This window comes from Thermobia domestica, chromosome 7, assembly GCF_964235325.1.
Source record: "Thermobia domestica chromosome 7, izTheDome1.hap1.1, whole genome shotgun sequence".
Lineage (NCBI taxonomy): Eukaryota > Metazoa > Arthropoda > Insecta > Zygentoma > Lepismatidae > Thermobia > Thermobia domestica.
In genome coordinates this window covers 83,883,114-83,905,994 of record NC_137460.1, presented here as the reverse complement: position 1 = coordinate 83,905,994, position 22,881 = coordinate 83,883,114, and the positions used below count along the sequence as shown (strand labels likewise).

At 36.3% G+C, this 22,881-nt stretch overlaps 1 protein-coding gene across 1 annotated transcript in view; it reads right to left on the bottom strand.

Moving 5' to 3' along the window:
* The window catches only part of LOC145690253 (protein-associating with the carboxyl-terminal domain of ezrin), a 107,652-nt gene that overhangs the window by 1,655 nt on the left and 83,116 nt on the right, over positions 1-22,881 (bottom strand). The window contains exons 8-10 of the mRNA XM_081764974.1: positions 17,301-17,500; positions 11,093-11,233; positions 5,814-5,922 (exon numbers count right to left, since the gene is read on the bottom strand). Of these exons, the coding sequence (XP_081621100.1) occupies positions 5,814-5,922; positions 11,093-11,233; positions 17,301-17,500 (450 nt within the window). The remainder of the gene's footprint in view (positions 1-5,813; positions 5,923-11,092; positions 11,234-17,300; positions 17,501-22,881) is intronic.

Below are 22,881 nucleotides of genomic sequence, written 5' to 3'. Positions count from 1 at the left end.
ATTCCATGCAAATATAAACATACAGGATGTTTTGGGAGTACTCCGCTTTTACTCATGTTATAAAATATGATTATTTCAGGTTTTCCAGACTCTGGGTCATTTTCTGATGTGTGGTGCAAGACGTGCCACACGGTAAGACACAAAACTGCTAATAATCGGTAGATAACAAAAGACAACTGAACAGCAAAATACTAACACCAGTTCAGAACCTTAATACAAGGAAAACGTTCATCTGCAACTTTGGTCGGAAACGCCTAATTACGGAGATGGGTGCAATTTAATGTAGTCATATTATGACCAATTCCCCTAATTACTTTAAATTGGCCCCACCTCCGTAACTAGGCGATTCTGACCAAAGTAGCAGATAAAACTGTTTTCTGTATTGAAGTCCTGAACATATATGCGGTCTGTCGATTGTTTTATCCAGTGTTCTTCAGTTGGCCTCATCTCCGTAATTAGACCTTTCCGATCAAAACCGCAGATAAACTTTTTTCTTGTATTTAGATCCTGGACATGTACGCTAAGTTTGTCGATTTATTTCGGAACATGCTGCACTTAATACTTTATGACGATAGGAGGAACGAGGTATTGACAATCTTATGGAGCAATCTTTTGTAAACAAAAATAATTAAGAAAATTACGGCTCTAACTGTCTATACTATATTATATATATTTTTGAAAATTTGTACATCAAGTTAAGGCACTTCTTCTATTAGAAATCCATTTATCTGTTTAAGGCGTTTTTTTTTTATTTTAACTTTTGTTTTAAACTGACTGATGAGGCAATGTTACGTATTGAATATATTGTTGATTTTTTTTCTTTCAAATAATTCCAGATCTTCTTTTCATTTTCTTTTACGTAGCATCCTTCTTTTAGATCTTTCTATACATCTAAAAGAAAACAGATTACTTCCCTGTAGATTTTACCATTCAATTGGTTGCATTCGTCACAGACAACGAACTTCTTCAGCGATGTAGGTTCCTTTGGGATGTTAGAAAATTAACTTGATTGTTAATTGGAATTTAACACCCCTTTTCAGCACTGAGGCTACATGACATTGGATCCAATGCTTAAAGTGGGGTCCGAACCATTACTTGAGATTGCATCCGAGACAAATATTTAGAGTTACCAATTTTCCTTATGTGTTTCAATTTTTAAACTTTCTCACTTCTTCAACTTGTTTTAGTTTAGGAGCTCATATTTCTCGTATATATATTTAAATCTGCCGTGTATTTTTAGAAGAAGAAACTGTTTGCGTAATTGTTGCAACCGAGGTATATTTTAATGTTAGATCACGATCCTTGCATTATTGATTTCAATGCAAGTATAATATCAATAACACATTACAACTAATATTAAATTTCAGCTTCCAACCTTGCTCGGTGTATTTCGGGCCTTCTTTGCTGTGATTTGCAGCGCACAAACTTATTTTAAAAGTTTAATATCCCACGATTATGTACTGAGGCTAAAGGAAACAGTCATGATGAGAGGGATGAAAATTGGTGGAATGAAAGGTGGGAGGAAAAGAAACCACGAGAAGACTTATGCACACAGTGTTTGTCCACTAGAAAGCTCACTTGGTGTGGGCTGGGATCGAACGAGAGACCCTACACAGAGGTGAAGGCGTATAATGCTTACACAAAGTGCATTTTTTCTTGCATGAAAAACAAATGATCTGATGATAGCAACAGATGCACTTTAGATTTAATAAAAATGAATTACAAATCACTATGAATGTTAATTACACTTACAGAGAATTTGTACATAGATTATGTAAGGAAAAAATTTCCAAAGTTCAAACTGCTGCCAAAGATTTAAATAAATACAGGGTAACCAAAAAAAGTTCTTGCCGTTCTAGAGCAGTGATAAAGAGCAATGCAGTGGACGGTAAGTGCCTTTAGGTTCCGAAGTAATCTCCATCACCATCCAAGACCTTTTGCTGACGTTCCTGTAGCTGCACAGTACCTCGATGGTAAAACTCGGTAGTCGTTGATGCAAAGAAGTCTGTGAGTGCGTTCCGCAGGTCTCCCCCTATTTGCGAAGTACCTCCCACGCAGGTTGTTGCCGAGGGAATCAAACAGGTGGTAACCTGTTGGCGCAAGGTCAGCTGAATATGGTGCATGGCAGTGTCTCCCAGCCAAGTTACTGAAGGGTCTCTTGGGTCCTCTTTACTACATGTGGTTTGACACTCTTATGCAGGAACAGCACACCCTTGCGATTCATCAATGCCGGCTCCTTCTGCCGCAATGCACCACTTACCGACAATTCTACACACAGAGAGGATAACTTTTCGTGGGTGCAGAGGTGGTTTTGAGCGGAGGAATACGATTTCGCGGAGACAACCAATGTCTGGTACGCTTGGAAGTGTCATAAAGAACCCACTTTTCGTCACTACTGAGCATCAAAGATAGGTGTGTTCAGGAGCCGAGTGAGCAAAGACAAACAGGTTGTCAGTCGTTGTTCCTTGTTGGTTGCCGACAATGTGCGTTGGGTGTACACTTGCTTAACTTGTATACAGGTGCAGTCTGACTGCTTCAGCGGAAACACGGAACCTTTCTGCAAGTTCATCACACGTTAGAGCACTGTCCTTCTCGATGACTGCTTTCAGGGCCTCGTCATCCAACGCATATGGTCGTCCACTGTGACGTTCATCGGAAAATCTCACATCTCCCGAAGGAAATTTCTGGAACCAATACCTGGTGGTGCGTTCTTTTACGGCATTCTCTCCAAATACCTAGCATATATGACGACTGGATGCACCAGGTAACAGGCCTACTTTAAAGTCGTACAACGAGACTGGACGAGCTATGACTGCTGTGTGTGTGCAACGTGCCTGTATTACTGAAGCTCGATGATCAGACTAACTCATCGCTTGGCAGGCACGTGCGTCATTTCGTTTCCTACCTGTGAGCAAAAGATTAACTGGACATCAAAAACGGCAAAAACTTTTTTGGTTACCTTGTATAACTAAATAAGAATCTCTATACTCTGCAATCATTTTATAGCTGTTTTGTGTAATAAAATGTTTTAAACTAAGCATTTTTATTCATTCCTAATGCCGTACGACCGCAGCGAAGTCCATTATTTTTACAAAAAGAAAAGTTGGCAACGCTACAAATACCCACTGGATATCGCACGCGTTAGCCACCTGGCCAAGAAGAAACACCAGAAAGTAAAAGGTATGCATGATACACGTTACAAACTTACGATATACTAGCTGAAATTATTTTGATACTTATAAGTAAGACTCGAAAAATCTGGGTCGCCAGGCTGCCATGGCAATTAGAAATACGAGCCTTGACGCCTAGTTTTTCTTAACATTACTATTCCCAATTTTAACATGCCAGTAGTTCTGACTTTTATGTATTTGAATGGATTACAAACAAATTATAATGAATTCGCTACAAAGTTCAAAATATCTCATTTACTTTGAATCTTAATGTAAACGGCTAGTCATCAGAGGATTTTGATTCATCCAAAAAGGTGAATAATGAGAAAGGAAAGACAAGACGTTGTGAACTGGTAGATTACAATACCGTTTATTTAAAATAGGCACCTCGTGAGTTAATACATGCATTGAAGAAGTTGTAGAACTTAGTGAAGCAATCTTGGTATTCCTGTTTCGGAATTGCCTCTACAGTCATGGTCGATGCCTTTTGCATGCCTGTAATGGTGACGAAGCGCCTTCTTTTCAACGCCAATTTCAGTTTCGGAAATAGCTTGAAGCCGCATGCAGCCAAATGAGGAGAATATTAAAAGAGGAAGGGTGATTGAGCTCAACGATCCCTTTTTGACCATAACCTGGTGTACCATCCTGCTCTTGTGCACGGAGGTATTGTCATGCAACAGAGATCATGAGTTTTGTTGCCGATGTTCAGGTTGAACTCTACGAATCCTGGCCAACAGATGTTGCAAAACACTCACGTAATACTCGGTATTCACAATGTGAACCTCTGGAATGAGTTTCTTGTGGATGATGCGTTTGGAGTCGAAGTCGACACTTCTGCGTGTGCACTTTTCCTCGGATTAGGTTCAGGAGAGCCTTGACCCTTCCATTCCAAGTTCTGACGCTTTATGAGTGGTTCATACTGAAAGCAGGGGTAAAAGTGAGGGGAAACGCAGAGGGACGCCGTCCCCCACTTTCTAAAAAATTACAATGGGCAAAGGGAGGCACAGGGGAAAGGCGTGACGTCATGCGTTCCTCTACCTTTTCAGATCCACTTTCATTCCTGACTGAAAGCACCATGTTTCATCACCTGCTAGGTTCATGTCTCTGCAATACTTTTGTTCGTTACTGGGTGCGTGGCAACAAGTGAGTACAGTCCTTTCGTTTGCCTAAATTTTCGGTTAGAATGAGATGGACAATGGTCTTTGGAATTCCAGTAAGATCCTCCATGAGTCTTGAAGATGCACAACGATCGTTGCGTACAATCTCCACCATTGGACGTTTTCGTCAGTTCACAGAGTCACTGCTGCTTTTGGTCGTGGAACGTCTTCAATGCTCTCCTGACCTCACGAAATCTTGCACACCACTTAAACACGCTCTTACGACTCAATATCTCCTACCGTAAACAGCTTGAATCATTTGAAACGTCTCTGTTGCATTTTTACCTAATTTGAAACATAATTTAATTTTGGCATGTGGATCTATTGCTCCCTTTCCGACCGACATTCAGTACGTACTGTCAGTCACAAGACTCGTATGCATCGACTGTCGCTGCTAGCGCTTTGTAAATTTGATTAAATATAGTCGACATACTTTTTCATATATGGCGCTGGTGGTTGCGTGGCAAGCAAAAGTCACTTTTCGAACTGGACAAACTGTATTCACATAAACATAAAACTGCTGCTTTGAAGAATATTACTTATACTGCTTCCATTTAGCGATAGTCTCCAGACTAAGGTAAGCTTATACTTTTTATATCACTGACTTTAACTATAAACTAAGGTCAAAAGATGTAGGCTTATTTATCAAAGTAGATTTGTAATATTGTGCCGCCTAGTTTTCAAGACTGGAGCCTAGGTCAAAAGAAAGTTTTTCGAGTCCTGCTTACAACAAAATCTTCAGTAATTGCAGCCCTAATCTCCGTAAAGGAGCTCCAAACCGTTATATACAAAACGAGTAACCGTACTACCATAAATAAAACAATAATGACTTAATCAGTGCCTTCGTTTGATTACTAGAACAAATATTGAACAAAAGAACACTGCCAAACTAATATGAGAACAACAAATTTTATGAGTTTTAACCGATCATGGCTTTCTTAAATGGTACCACTTATTAATGTTCTTGTATTCAAATACTATTCTGTGTCTATTTCCAAGAGGTAAGCATCCAAAACTTCAACACATATAATAGATGCATCTTCGAACTTAATAAAACACCTGTAAACAGTTTTGAAAAGACTACGAATAAAACACCTGCGAACAGTTTTGAAAAGCCTACCTACACTTAACGAAGAATCGCACGAATAAATTGACAGAATGAATAATGAAATATTGATCTTGAACTCGTATTGCAGCTTTGGATATATTCCATATATATTAGTAAAACACACATTGGCCGAAACACTAAATATATTAAAAACTCTTGCGTTACAGTTTCGATATGATAAAGTTGTACCGCTTTCAGAAACATATTCGGAAACTACAATCTAAGACTTAAATATAAACATTACGGGAGGGATATTACGCCCATTCTTCCCAAAGCAGATCAGGTTTTCCTTTCACTTTTTACCATATATATGGCAAAAAGCACTTTCTTGAAAAGAATCAGTGATTACCCGGAATGTAGATAATAAATCCAGTTTACCTGTTACTTCATGGCTGCTTTCCAACTTCCCATCTGATGAAGACTTTGAAGAATTTACTTTTCTTCTCGTTGATTTGGGATCCTTCTTCAAAGTCTGCCTGTTTACAACCTAAGTTAAGGAAGGAAGGAAAAAGAAGAAAGAATAAAATAATCACAATAGTTCTCTAACATAATTTAATCCTGAATTCCAAGAAGAAGCGTTGTTGGATATGAAGAAGATAATTCTAATTGGTTTAAGCTCTTTTCAAATATAAATGCCAACCCTGAAATATTCTTGAGATGTTTACTTTAACATGTGTCCACGACGTTAGAAATATTTCCACATATGCTAAAGGATATTTTACATAAAGCTCCATTAAGTTACTGTGATAAACACGTTTGACCGTGTAACAATGTACGGCTTCATTTTGTTTTGTTTCTCTACTTCAAAAGAAAATTTATGACCCGAATAACATCCGGTGGTGTTAAAAGGAAGATTCGCAAACTGAGTTAAAGCCAATACAGGCTCTCACGTAGTTTCATAGTCATCATATTCACTTTGAGTGCACGTACTCGTAGACGGAAATCCTGCTGGGACTACGTGCCTCGAATAGAAGCCCAAGGAGGAGTTCAGATCTTATGTTGATAGGTATCATTCTTTGTTGATGGATTGTTTGGTGTTTGCTGGAACTGAAAGAATTCCTGTACTCCCAATCGTAATGTTAAATACCACAGTAAATCATTTTGTATTATTATTATTATTCGGAGAAAAAAGAAGTCTGAATTGAACATAATAAAATAAATATGTAATTTTTTCAAGATGAACTCAACAAAATGTAACAGGATTTCCTTTTCCCACATTTACAACCTCAATAAGAGACAAGACAGTTTACTTTCAAACCTACCAACAATAACACCCATTATTATAAGTATGATTATTATGTTAGTTTGAAATGAGGCGAATAATTACGAGAATATAAAATAGAGAAGGTAATCTTAGTAGTTTCAAAATTCCTGAAGGGGCCTTACGGTTTTTGCCAGACAAAAGCTCGTGGCCTAATATTTATGCTTCACATTAAATCATTAGTTTAATGTTTCAAAAACGAGACAGTAATTACTGAGTTATAAGAACGAAAGGAATGCAAATAGGGGAGAAAACAGGAGAACATCGAGAAAACTCCCCAGTCGGTGTTTATTTACCACAAAATCAATATTGTACACCCAACAAATTAAAAGCCAGAAATGAACGCTCTACCGATTATGTCATCGAATTTGTGTTTTAGTATCAACATGCAAAATACTTCAAACTCGCATAACATCTGAAAGTGCTCGATCTCTTAGACCAATTACCTTCATTCCATGTAACACGTGATAATAAACTATCAACAAGACCAAACCTGTTTGCTCCCCTAGTTTCAAAGCCTCAAGATTTTGCAAAAAAAAAAAAAAAAAAAAAAAAAAAAAAAAAAAAAAAAAAAAAACTAAGAACATGATGGATATGTCATTTACGATTTTCTATTCCTACAGTCAAGGTATGAAGACATCAACATTAAGACAGGAATTGCACATCATGAATCCTATAGGATGCCCGAGAAGTTCCTAACCATTTCTGAGAAAACGCTAATTTTTGTCTCTTTAGCGCCAGTAATCTGGAAGATGTTGACTCCATAACAACGAACTGACATCGGAAGGTGGAAACTCAATGGACTGCCCTTTGCTGAAGTCTAAGAATGGTTTCGCCGCCGTTACAATAGAGAATCCCCAGCGCGAACAACCGTTAGAAGTTTAGTGAAGTTCCAGTGAACTGGGAGTGCTTGTGACGAGAAATTTTGGACGGCCATCAACGTCGCAGGAAACTGTGGAGACCATACAACAGGCGATCAAAACGTCTAGTCAGGGACAAGGCATTCCAAAGTCCACTGTGTAGCAAACTTTGAAGAAAAAGGCTTATAACATCCAGATGGTCCATCATCTTGAACCTGAGGACTATAAGGCACGCTTGGCCATGCGCCACGACTTAATTGAGAAAGTTAACAATGAAAATTTGTTGGGACACGTCCTGTTTACTGATAAGACTATCTCTCATATCTGAGACCTCGTCAATCGCCACAACACCAGGGTATGGGCTGAAGAACAACCTAACATTGTCAGGAATTGGAACGTAACACTCACAAGGTGAACGTGTCGTTAGGTATCACCCAACAGCGCATTTATGGTCCATTATTTTTTGCTGAAGCAACAATCACGGCAACATCGCACCTGGATATTCAACAATTCCTGCAGCCCCAATTGTTTGCAAACAACATTCTGGATTCGGTGTTCTTTCAAGACGGCGCCTCACCGCACTTTGCGAGTGATTACCTCAACAAGACGTTCAAGGATGCTGGATTTGACGAGTTTTACTACGGTTCTGAGCAGCACGCTCGCCTAATCTAAGCGCTTGGACTTCTTTGTATAGCACATCAAAAGTCAGGTGTACAAGGTGAAGATTAGGAATTTTGGCGCACCTGCGTGAACGCCTTTCGGCATCGGTGCGTATAAATTACCCTAACAATGTTGCAGCATATTCAGCTGCACCGCGTAGAGATGGCAATTCTGGTTGGATATGGAGGGCGGTCATGTCGAAATGCTGTTATTTCTTTGACTTACGGTATCTTCTTTGATATTATGAACACTTTATTTGAATTCAAGTCTCCTTCCCATAAATAATTAGTAACTTCTCGGGCATCCTGTAGTTTCCATAGTGTACTGGAAACAACTGAATATTAGTTTACGACAATTTAAACCGCCAATTCTAACTGTCCCCTTTTCTTTCACTTTACTGCAAATTGGTAAATAAAACAATCCGGTCTTTGCTATGTATTTTTGGAGAGTTGATACCAAAAGGTACCCCCATGGCACATCCTCCAATCCCCCTCTCAAAAGCTGCATTCCACTTACAAAATATTTTTACATGTCTTGTCTGAAAGAATCTTGTTTTATAATATACTTTGAACACTTCGTATTGGCATCGAAAAAGCATATAAAAATTTGGTCCAAAGAATGACTAGATAGAAAATGAAATTTTATTTGAATTCATGTACCATAAATATTGTACGCAAATTGTTGCATCAATTTTAGTGTCAAAATAATTTAAAATAAGATTAAACAATATTGTCTTAAGCTTATGAGATGCATCATGATTAATATCGTTACAATTGTATAACTATTGATGGAAAATAATTACATATGTGGCTATAAATGTATAACAATTAATAAATATTTCATTGTAACTACAAATTAGAAATTACAAGCTTTCGTATCTATAGATAGGGTAACTGTCCCAATAATTGACAGTGTACCAGTAATTGACACTGTCGTCTTTTTTCCGACGCAACAAGACTGCGGGACTAGGTACAAGGAAATGCTGCCACCTTTTCTTCCTTTGCAGTGTTGTTAATCCCACACCACTGTTAATATTTGCCTCTAAGTAGTAGTTCTCCAAAGAAAACAGAAAATCGATGGACAGTGCAAAATAGTACTATAATAGCTATATTAGCGAAAGAAATAAACATGTTTATCCAGGTGGAAACTTATAAATCAGCTTGATAAGTTGGTAGAAAATTATATGGTTCATTAGAATAAGATATTAGGATATGTCAATTACTGGGTCACAAGGTGTCAATTACTGGTGAATCTCACAAATCTTGGTGTCAATTACTGGTACAATGATCAACTTTTCGTATACATATTGTAAAAAATAATAATTATTAGTCTATTATTTTTATGATGGTCTATATAGATGAAGGAAGGATGCCTTCGTACCTCTACGAGACATCAGTAAGCCAGGCTCATTTAAAGGGTGAAGAAACTTGCAATTTGTCAAACACTGTTCTTATACTGTCAATTATTGGGACAGTTACCCTATATTCTAAATTTAAAGATCAGATGAAATCAGCCCGGCAATCCACTGAGTATTTACCCAATGCATATGCTGATGTGCAACTTTATCAGCAGTTTTCGTAAAATCATAAGCATTTCTGAAATAAACCTTTTAACGAATTAAAATACATTACATTGGAAACACGGAAGTTCAAAAACGAATAACCGCATTCCAAAATCCTTACATCTGCGTGATTAGCTATCTTCACTTAATGCAAAACAGGGCACTCCGAAAAAACTGAAACTAATGGGAACGGAAACAGAAAAAGTTGGAATTATACGGGCATCGAAAAGGGAACGAAAACAGAAAAAGTTGGAATTATACGGGCATCGAAAATGAATTTATCATTGAATCGTTGATTCAACTTCATTTTGTAGATGGTTCACCTGGCGTAAATTTGTGCTCCAATGCTACGGAAGTTTCTTGAAAGGTTTAATGGTCATTGTTAGCTTTTGCTACAGAGGAAACCTCGAGATTCATAAGATCGGAAAAAGTGTCAATTTATGGTCCTTATTACTATTAACATGTTAACACAAACGACACCCTTGTGTGGAATTGCAACAGATAAAGCTTCAAGTTGCGTCAAGAATATCGCTGGGTCTTCTACCGACGCATAAATGCTGCAACTAGTTTCATGTTATTTCCTTCAAGAATATTTTCATTAAGAGTCCAGATGCTAGTCCTCTGGATTACTGTGATTTTGTATTTCTCAAACGGTGTTTTTTATCACGTCGGGTTCTCACGGTAAATGAATTCTGGAAAGCCTGGTACAACTGTCAAAGTATGATGCAATGTAAACAGAGATGTTATGCAATGATCCACACTGGTGGCCAGCACATCGAATATGATCGATGGTGGCGAGATGGAATATTTTACGTAAGCAACAATTTCTCATTTGTTTGAATGGAAACGAATCAGTCTCTGTAATTCTTATTTTATAGTGAAGACATAAGCAACGAACGACATGCATTACTATGTCATACTCTTAAGAAACACAAATAATTATAATCTAGACTAAGATAACAGCTATTTTCAAACGAATGCATATTACATGTAAAAATCTATTTGAAATTCATTGTTTGCCAATGCATTTTTATGCTAAAGAGAGTTATTTACAGCAAAATGAGAGTTCTAATTAAACTGGATTGTTTATTATTTTACCGAATACAAAACTTTTCACATCACATGGAAACGAATATCAATTTTTAAATGTTTATATAACCACTCACGTTTGCAGCTGGTATAAATATGATCACTGATTACTTCGATTTTGACATTAATATCCACTTGGAACAATCCACCACATCAATTAACAAGATGAAAATTCAAATTATGTGAACAACATGTGGCGTAAATTGATAAAGAAGTTTTGACAAACCTTGGGTCTTCCATCCGTGAATAACTTCCCTCGTTTCCCTCCGATAACAGAAGCAGCGCCTAACAGAGGAACCAAATCAGCAAGCGCTCGTAATGTATTGCTAACAAGATGATCGTTGGTATCCTTAATTCCTACAAGAAGCTGCGAGAAAAGAAAGAAAGAATTTTGTTAATAAAATTATTTTCTTGCTATCTGTCTTTAAAAGAATGCTACTACAGTAAATATTCTAGCTAAGTACTTCCGTATTGTGCCTACGCAGTTTAAATTCTAATATACAGGCTGAATATTGCCAGATTCTACACGTGCTCCCAGCACACTATGCAGGCCGTAAACACACTTCAGACGACAACCACGAAGAAAACATCGTCAATCATAATTAACGATCGTCAAGTGATGAAGATCAATGAAGTCAGGAACATTTCTGGATAAAAGGAGCCTGAACACCGCAAAAGGCATCAATCCTTACCGATTGATCATACCTCCACTATCTAGGACGCCTGGTCTTTGAGTTTTATCTTCCTCTCTAGGATACTTGGTTTCTGAGAGGCACCTATACATTCCTTGGTCGCAAAGAGCCTTGAATCCTGTCACCCTAGGATACATGGACTCTGGGTTCCTATAAACTCACCAACAAAGCACCAAATATTCCAGTGGAACTTACATTTGAACCGTAATTATTATTACTACTGCATATAAGCAGAAATGTTATAATAAACGATGACTGAGACAGTTAAAAATTCCCGTGTAACACTTTTTAGCTCTACCCAAAAAAAGACAGAATTTTACATAGTGGAGGCACCAGATACTTCCTACCGAAATACCATTTTCATTATATAAGCTCTTTTTCACTTTCTTTGCCTATTCTAACACGTATTTGTTGGTTCATATATAATTTTCATATGAGTCTTCCTTCTTTCCATTCCAACCTAAGCTTCTTTACAACTCCGAATAATAATTCCCAGTTCATGTGATCAAAAGCCTAGTAAATACAACACACACCTCTTTTTCTTCTTCTATAAACCTTTTATTTGACTACCGTTAATAAGCCACTTACATCTCTTGTGCTCTTACCTCTCCTAAAGTCGAATTGTCCTTCCTCAACTTTCTCGTTTGTTCTTCCGTATAACTTTCTGTTCACTGCTTGAAGCATAATTATCGCTGCATCCGATATGAAACTGATAGTTCTATAGTCCTCACATTTCTCTGGGTTCGATTTCCTAGCCAGTGATATTATAATAATCTTCAGGAAAACTTTTGGTCACTCTTCTGTTCAACATATTTCATTGCAGAGTAGGAACAATGCTTTCTTCTCCTTGTTCTCAGATTCTTAATGAATTCGATTGGTATATTATCCATCGAGGTTTCCTTTCCATTCCTAATCTCGGATATGGATTTTTCAAATCCGTCCTGAAGAATATTAAACCTTTTATCATCCTCGCGTACTTCATTTCCTACTTCATCTAGGCCACATGGTCTATCTCTATTCTCATACAAGTCCTCAGCATATTCTTTCCATTTTCTTAAGACTTCAATCCGCTCACTGACTACCTTCCCATTCTTATTTTCTACTACCATCGTAATACCCTCTTTTTTCCTCCGCAGTTCCATAGATTTCACCTTCTTGTACATTTTATCATATTTCCCTATGAATTCTTTCTAATTCTTCTATGTCCTCAAATTTTCTTTTGTAAAACTCTTTCCTTGATCTATCTCTTTCCCTTCGTAACTCGTTGTTTAACTTCCTGCACATCTTTCTGCCCTCTTTTGCAGCAATTTGTTTCCACGCCCTCCTTTCTTTCATTTTCCGCAACATCTGTTCTATAATCCATGATTACTTAGCCGTTTTGTGTTCGCGGTAACCTACTAGTACGTCTGCAACACGCTGTGTGCGCAGTTTATGCTTCCACAGTCTGTTACTACATGCACCTATCCTTTCTTCGTTTGAGTCCTTTTTTTCAAAGTTTTCTTAAAAAAAAAATCTTACTTCCTCGTTTTTAACTTTTTAGTATTCAACTTCTTGTTGGCTATTTTATTTTTCTGGCTACATTTTTCAGTTGAATATCAACTTCAGTCAGCATAAGGTTATGATCGAAAAAAATGTTGGCCCCGGGAAAGGTCTTCGCGTTCTTCAAGCTATTCTGGTATGTCCTGAATCGTAACAGTCTACTTGATATATTCGATCATCTATTAAGGATTTTCAAGTATATCTTCTTCTTTTGTGCTGGTTAAACCAAGTGTTCCCAATCACTAGTGAATTCTGTCTACAAAAATTGACCAGTCTCACAACCCTTTCATTTTTTCACCTCAACCATATGTGCCTATGACACTACTTTCCTGTCCTTCTCTTACTACTGAACTGAGAACATATGCACCTTTCTGTTTTCTGTCACAATTTCTTCTATTTTCTCATAATTTTCCTCTACTTCTACAATTGTATGCAAAGTGATTGGTGCGTATCTTTACCAACACTAGATACTTTTTTTTTCTTCTTTAAGTTTTAACATCATAACTCTGTCATCAAGAAATTCTACTTTCACTACCTTCTCTTTTAAGCGCTTACCAAGAATTATTCCGAGTTACCTCAACGCCATTTGGCGCGGGGGACACGGGTTTGATTCCTGGCAGGAGCTCATATGGTTCGGATCCCATGTTAAACTGTAGATTCACGTCTCATATAACCTCGCTACTGAAAGGGACGCTAAACTTAATTCAAATCAAATCAACCAAGAGTTATTCTCAAACCATTATGACCGCCCTTTTCATTACCTGTGTAAAACATTCTATACCTTTCGTTTCTTAACTCCCTATTATCTTCCCTTCTAACTTCACAAACTCCTACAAAGTCTTGATTATGTTGTATCATTTCTTCTTTAAAATTTCCCATGTCCCTCCCTTTAACATGGTACGTATGTTCCACGTCCCTATTCTAAATCTTTTGCTCTTTCTTGTATTTCTGTTCGAGTTCATGTATACGAATTGATGTGGAAAATAAAGAAAATCTTTTATCTGTAAAAAAAAAGCGTTGACATTAGTTTTTGTTACACATTTTCCTTCGCCGAAATTGTAGAGTGTCTACCAAAATTTGATCTTAAACTTATGGAGAAGTCACGCTTTTGATTAGAGCTCTTTCTCTGCTTAGATTTTAAAGTTTCTGCAGAATCTGATGTTTGAGTGAATTGCATGAAGTCTCGTTTAGCTGAACTAGTTGAAAACAATTGATCAGGTGGCAATGGGACAGATCGAGTTGAGGCGCAATACAAAGAAAAAATGAAATATTTAATTTTTACGTCTCACGGTTATGCCGGCTAGACTAAAGATAGTGATGATGAAATATGAATGAAAAAAGTGGGAGGAAACGGGAGAACCCAGAAAAAAACATGCACACGGTGTTTGTCCACCACAAAGCTGAGTTAGTGCGAACTAGGATCGAACTCCTGACCAAATGCATCATAGGTGAACTTTCTACCACTGAGCCACCGCGGCCCGCAGTTCAGAGATTTGTTTGAATACGAATTGTAAAACAATTAGGAGTCAGTATTCTAGAACTGTTTAGCATTTGGATGACTTCTGGCTAAATAATTTCGATAGTTCAGAGTGCAATGATTTACGAGATGTTAAAATGGTATTGATTTTTCTCAATGAAAGTTCAAATCTAGAAAGATTTTCAATCCAGATTGTTTGAGAACAAACTTTAGTAACACGCAGACTTGTGCACGATACAGCAAATTCTTCTGGTGACCTTGAGAAATTATCCTTGGTGCTCGAAATGCTCGTACATGTTTTGCAGAAGCAACAAATCAACGACGAAAGGAAGAGGGAAAGAAACAAAATGAAGCTGAAGACAGTAACATAAAGATCATTCTGAACGAGCTTCACGCTAAAGAGACTAAAATATGGGAAGATATGCGCAATATTAATGAGGAAATAATGAGTTTGTAGAAGTGAAATGAACTAGTTAATAATTTTGATTTTTTTCTGAAGATGTGTCGTTACTGTAGAACTTTCTTTTTTTTTTTTGTGTGTGTGTGTGTGTGTGTGTGTGTGTTTGTTTGTTTCACTGTGACTTTTCCTTTTATCATGTGATTAACGTTACAGATTCAAGTTTCAGGGAAGATGTTTAATTTCTTGCTTTGTGCAGGAATTTCTGTTTGGTAAGTATTTAATAGGAATCTTATTAAATCAAGTATTAACATCAAACCAAACAGTTTCAAGGCTTCGCTGGTCCTTTTCTCGATGTATCTTCTTCCGCTACAGTACCAAGAAAAACATATATTCAACGTATTTAGAAAGTTTTGATTGAACTTACTGATTTTCTCTTCGGTAAAGTTCTCTATTTAAGCATAAATTTTTACGGAACAACGTTTTAGTTGGAGGTGTAGTGGAAAAATATACACTGAGAAAAGAGGGAGTGAAGCCTTGAAATCGTTTGTCTTTATTTCCAGAATATAAATGCATGCAAGGTAAGAAGTATTTTTTCTCCTATAAATATAGTCTTATTTTAATTTACATATGCTCACGCTAGGACTATTATTTATAAAATTATACCGGAGTATTTAAAAAAATGTATACACACTTTAAAGACAAGTTATATATGCAACACGCTTCAATTTGCATTGGCTACAAGTTTAACATGTAATAATACTATTATTCAGCAACAGCAACAGAATGCGTTAGAGTTAATTGCTACGAAGCGATGCGATCAGTTGACAAAGTGCAGCGATGGTGCGGCTATCATGCGAACAGAAAAAAAAGAAAGAAAAAAACCTGAAATAATATAGAAGTTTGAGTTGAGTTGAGGTGATTTTGATAACGTCTCTTTCAGCAGCGAGGCTATATGAGACGGGACCTACGGATTAACGTTGAACCATAATCACATGAGCTCCTGCTAAAAATCAGATCCGGGTTTCCCACGCCAAAGGCATGTACGTTAACCGCTTACCCACGAAGGAGCTCTACAGAAAGTCTGAGTTGAGTTGATTTTAGTTTAGCGTCCCGTTCAGCAGCGAGGCTATATGAGACGTGGACCTACTGATTAACGTGGAATCCGAACCACATGAGCTCCCGCCAGGAATCGAACCCGGGTCACCCACGCCAAAGGCGCGTACGCTAACCGCTTAGCCACGAGGGAGCTCTACAGAAAGTTTGAGAATGGAGTGTAATGACAATGGAGGCGGGAATATACGACTGAACGGCTAATACGCCTGAACACTGGTCACCTGCGTTCAGTTTGAAAGGAAGGAACAATGATGGTTATGCATAAAAGAACAGGGCAGCCTCGTATAGCCACAAGTGAAGCGTCGTCTGTTCAGGTGTCACGCTCATCACAGAAATCAACCAATAATGTTTAGGTGAAGCAAGACTGAGTACGACAAACGTAAGTCTATTTTGCACAGCAAAATGGAAAGATTACATTTTACAGCTGTTACACGTATTGAATGAGGATAATCAAGACAAATTCAGTTTTGTTTATGGTATCTTGCTCATTGTCAGAGGAGGAAGAGGATGCTAATTTTGGTGTGATGAGGCACAGTTTAAATTATATGGGGCGATTAACCGAAATAACTGTGTATTGGGCTTCCGAAAATCCATATGTTCATGTCAAGCAAGCGGTCAATTCTGTAGGACTCAATGTCTGGTGTGGGTTATCATTAAAGGGACTGATTGAACTGTTCTTCCAAAGTACGGTAACTGGGCAGGCTTCCTTGGAGATGCAGAATAATATAATTTACCACCTATTAGGGCTCTGATAACGACCCATTTCTTATTCAACATGATGGCGCCCTGCTGCAGATATACTCGCCTAGCTAGATAACGTATTAGGACATTGGACATGAATGGGTCCGGTTGAGTACCGCACCACGTTCGCCTCATTTAATTCCCTACATTTTTACTGTTAGACCGCCAAGAACATAGCATATAGTAAGAAGTAGTCGTCACTAGTGGAACTGTGCTATGCAATTGAAATGGCTTGTAAAGCAATCCCTCTGGCTACTCTTGATGTTACCAGGAATGTACAGCATCGTACACAAGTGTCTGAAGGCTCGTGGTTTGTAGTTTGAGCACTTGTAATTATACAAAGAAATGTCTATGTTGTAACTTTTCCATTGGTATTACTGTAATAGTTACAATAATATAGCAACCATTCTACTTTAAAGTGTCTATACGTTTTTTTTTTTTTTTTGAACAGCCTCGTATATATAAAACTTACCTCAGGTAATATACTTTGTTTGAGATCGTGTAACGAAAAGAAATTACAGTAACTGCTAAAATGATTCAACAGAATTAAACGAATCTGTGCATCACGAACACAGAAAATCTGTAGCAATTTGGGCACTATGTGCTCTTTATATACAGCCTCAGTGAACAAAGGACGGAGATCACTTTCCTGCGAATCACCTCCCGTAGATTCTGAAACGTACAAAAGAAGAAAACAGTCAAGAAATGAACAAACACGAATAACTTTGAAAACAACGAAGTTCAAAATGTTGTATACCCATAAAACTGAACACACATTATTGTTTTTGAACAAGAACAAAATTGTGATCACAACACAAAAGATCTTACCTATTTAGATCTCAACATGGTGTACATAGTAAAGTATCAGGTAATACTTTCACTGTTGTTATGGTTCTTTTGCCACTTACAGACACCAGTTTAAGCACCAGATGAATTACTCCACAATATTAAACCATAACGTAAATGAGAACGAAAAATCGAAAGCATAATATGCCACAAGAGACAGTGTTTCAGTAACTGTTATTCTTGGTTTATGTATTAAAACTCTATAGATAGTTTCCTAGACATATCTTCAATATCTAGATTCCAATTTAGTTTTGGGTCTAGATAATTTCCCAATAGTTTTACGAAATGGCATGCATCTACCTCATTCATGTCACAAATAATAATGAACTTAATGAGAAAAAGCGGAAAGACTATTACCCGCCGCAAAAAAATATGTAGCAGAATTTTCTTCTACATGCAGCAGGTAGCGCTTTCGGAAGATGCAACTTCCTTCTTCAGCGTGTGGTGGACTTCAAAAAGGATAAAAAACAAGAAGGAAGGTTAAAAAATGGTTAAAAGGTTAGGATACATAAAAAAACAAATCTTCTGTCAAACATTAAAACACATGGGAATAGAAACTCACTGACATTGTAAACTGCTGTTCACTGTTTTCTGTTCTTGCTTTCCAAATGGTGAAAGTATGTAGTGAAAAGATTACTCCAAATCAGGGCCTAAAATTGAGTGGAGTACTCCACACTTTGTGGAACTGTAGGAAAGGAGTGTGGAGTGGTATTAATGTGAGTACCTTACTTTTCTCGGATTATGTATTTAAACGCGTTTAGTGTTCAAACTAAGTCTTACTGATTCAATACATTCATTATGCAATGGGGGGTTATTCAATTCCATATAACTGCTAGTATATGACATTAAGCCAGAGTTAATACGTGTAGGTGTCTCCTAGATGGCAGGGAAAAGCATTGCCAATTTTGAGGTGAAGGAACTTTTTAACTATATTTAGTTGCATTCATATAGTTTTAAAATATGCAACTAACTGCACGTTTATCTGTTGTTTCAATAGGACATTACACTTTTCCGATATAATGAAATAGAGATGCAAGGGCTCGGAAAAAAACCGGCTTTTTTGAAAAAAAAACTCGGTTTTTTCTGCTTTGCTTTTTTGCTTGGGAAATTTTGGGCTTTTTTCAAAATTCTGCTTTAAATCGATAAAGCAGACTTTGTTTCGCTTCTCTATAACACAGAAAGTCATTTAATTAGTGGTTGATGCCGATAATAATATAAAACCTCGAAAGTAAACCATGAATTTCGAAAAGATATTTTAAACAATTTTACTTCAACATTTTTACATTATGAATTCCAAAGGATTAACCAATGTATATAATAAACACATTTTAACCTCCTATATACAAAAGTAAGCAGAGCTGGCAAGAACCATGGTTGTTTCTGAAAATGCCAAAAACCCGTTTTGGGGGGACAGTTTAAACCAGGCTTTTTTGGGGTTTAAACCAGGTTTTTTGATTTATATATTTTGCTTTATGTATTTATATTACATATTCACAGAAATAATTTTGTTTCGCCTTGGTGTTATTATTCAACAACGGGGTTATGCTGGAAGAGGTCCCATAAGCTTAAAGAAGTCCAGTCAGTAAATTTCTTAAATTGAGAAACTCCCGCCCTAGCCATCGGGAAAATTCCGTCATTCTTTTAAATGTAAAACAATAACGGGAAAATCCTGTAAAATTTAAAGGTCAACGCATTATAATCAGTACGCTAAAACTGAGTGACACACAATCATAGTCAACGTCTTACGAATAAAATCAGAAAAATAAACATACTGCTGAACAAGACTGCACTTATTTAATATAAAAACACATTTACACGTGACGTTTCGATCTTCTATCCAAGATCCTCATCAGACGTACACTCACGTCTGATGAGGATCTTGGATAGAAGATCGAAACGTCACGTGTAAATGTGTTTTTATATTAAATAAGTGCAGTCTTGTTCAGCAGTGTGTTTATTTTTCTAAAACTGAGGTATTAAATTACAAATTTAGTATGTAGGTATCATTGAAAGTCCAATCCAAGCTAATGTTGGAAGCTAAGTAGGCAATCGATAAATTTTACCAATTTTAATCAATATATTTAAGCAACCTTCGCTTCTTTATAAAACAGGCATGCAGAAATATATAATTTGGTTTCGTTTTGTATGTTTAGGCTTAACATCCTTACGTAATACCGAGGTTATCAAGGAGAAGACTTTCGCTTAAAGTGACATCCGAAAGAGTACTTGGTTTACACATGAAAAAAGGGTTGTGGTTCGACCGAGAATTGAACATGGGACTCCTTAATTAAAAGGTGAAAAGGAAATAAGACTAATGCAGATGGTTTGACATGTGAAACGTCACCATGAAGTTCATACGATTCGCATTTTTGTTCTTTTAATTTTTTTAGTTTAAACCAGTTATTTAAAAAAAAAAAACAGCTGGTGTAAACGAGCCAACCCTAAGAGTAAAAACTTCTTTCAAAAAATACACAAATAACTAGCAAACAAAATTGTATGTAGTATTTTTACTTCAAAATATTCCATACCCTCTTTTTGAAACAAAATAAAATTAAAATAAAACATAAGAGAAATACTTAGATTTGTATGATACCTACAATTAAAGGCTGCACATGGTTCGGTATATTCTTGAAATTCTACAATCAAGTTTTTTATAACCACCATCAAGGGCGCCCATCAGGGGGGTTAAGGGGGCGCTTGCCTCCCCTAGAGGAAAATGTACTTCAGAATATTGAAAATCCAATAGGATTTTTACATTAGTTACAGCAAAATTTGAAACTATTTTTGAAACGTCGCTTATACTTGCCCCTCCTTGGAAACCACAACATGGGCGCCCTTGATCACCATCACGGTTTACCCAGTCCTCAAGTTTTCTGAATTTTTAACAAGAGGGATTCAACATATCATTACGGAAAATAAAAAAGACTACGGAATATATTTAAGTTAAGCTAAATACAACTGCACAACAAACGTGACTGAGTGGTTGGCTTTTGCGCTCCTATCGGGAAGTCCGGGATTCAACCCAGCATTCGACCATTCTGACAAAGCCTTCCTTCATTCCATCTGAGAATGTAGAAATAGTGCGTGTACTGGCCGACTAGGAGTGTAGGAGTTGGCCGATTTCCTTTCTTATTGTTTTTAAATCGTTATTATTACTAATTACCAGCAGTGACGGTTTTGCGAAGGTTAGAGGATCGGTCTTTCGGACTGAAGCCTGTTCTCCAAAGTTGTGGAATGTCTAAAACGAACGAAATATCTATTAGTTATGCCTTTACTCATAAACTTTAAGCTCCCGTCAAATAAAAATTACGAATGTTTAGAAAAACTAAACATTAGTAGCAAGAAAACCCCTCCCAAAACACTTTTTTAAATTCGCCACTGATTCTCAGTATAAAATGATCTTCAAGGTTGTATCCGGAAGATTATTGCTAAACATATAAACGAAACGAAATATTAGTTATTTATTTATTTATTTATTTATTTATTTATTTAAATCCGCTGACTCCAACAGGAGAATCCCAATTACAGGAGTCTTACATAAAATACTACATCTATGTTATCAGTTTAAAAACAAACACTAGAATTAAAAAAAATACAAAAAAATAGAAAGAAACAAAAAAATAAAAAATACAAACACGTACAAGAATGCCAACATACATAAGTATTCATGTTTCGAGACCTATTACCATTACCTAATACTATTATGTGCTGCAATTCACAGACAAGGGTTTACATATACTCCAAATTTACATAAGTTTCCACCAAATTACAATAATTTTTTACTTTACAACTAAGATCCAAATCACATATTTTTACTAATTTGTTGTATGCTTCACACATTGCAAATAATGGTGAATTTTTATATCCCACTGTTTTGGGTATTTTATTTACCAAAAGATTCCTATTTCTTAATTTACATGGGGTAGCGTTAAAGCATATTCTTTCCAAAAACGTACTATCATCAATTAATCCATTGATAATTTTATATAGGAACATTTGCTGGGCTACAATCCTTCTGTTTGTTAATTTGACATAGTGAAATTCCTTTAACAACCACATATACGAAATTTTTCTCTGATAGGATGAAACAGAATATTTTTTGAAATATAAGTATCTTAAAAATTTCTTTTGTATTGCTTCAATTTCATTTTTTTTGTGATTTACAACTTGGTGACCATACTATTGATGCATACTCCAATTTGCTTCGAACCATTGAATTATATAATATTTCAATAACTGATAAATCATGGATATTTTTTGTACTTCTTATAATAAAACCTAACATTCGATAAGCATCATTCGTTATGTTATCAATATGACTTTTAAATGACAAGTTATTATTAAAATATACACCTAAGTCTTTAACCTCATATTTCCTTTCCAACTCAACACCATTTAAGTAATATTTACAATCAATATAGCTCCGCTTTTTAGTTATTGTCATAAATTGACATTTTTGTAAGTTTAGATACAACATATTTTCAACACTCCAATTGTAGACTTCCTCAATATCGGATTGTAACATATATTCATCATTCTTATTTTTTATTTCTTTATACAATTTTAAATCATCCGCGTACATTATACAGTTCGAATGTTTAATTTTAGACGGTAAATCATTTACATATATTAGAAAAAATAAAGGTCCTAAGTTAGAGCCTTGCGGTATGCCAGAACTCATTTGATAAAAAGAAGACTGATGACCGTTATATGAAACATATTGTTTTCTATATTCAAGATACGATGCCACTAATTTTAAAAACAACAAACTCAAACCAAAATTTGACAATTTATTCAATAAAATATCATGATTAATTTTGTCAAATGCCTTTGAGAAGTCAAAGTATATAGTATCCACTCTATTTTGTTTATGCAATGCATCCTGTACATATTCAACAAAATTAATCAGATTTGTAACAGTTGATCTACCTGTAAAAAATCCATGTTGGTTCTGATAAATAAAAGACTTAACGTGATTAAAAATACGTATATAGAGTATATATTCTAATACCTTGGCTGGAGCACAAATTATTGATATCGGTCGGTAATTTTCAATTTTATTTTTTTCTCCACTCTTAAAGATTGGACTAATACGAGATACCTTCCAGGTATTTGGAAACATCTGTTTTTTAATCACCAAATTATATATATAACATAAAGGACGCATTAAAACCTCCGAGCAACCCTTAATAATATAAGGTGGTATT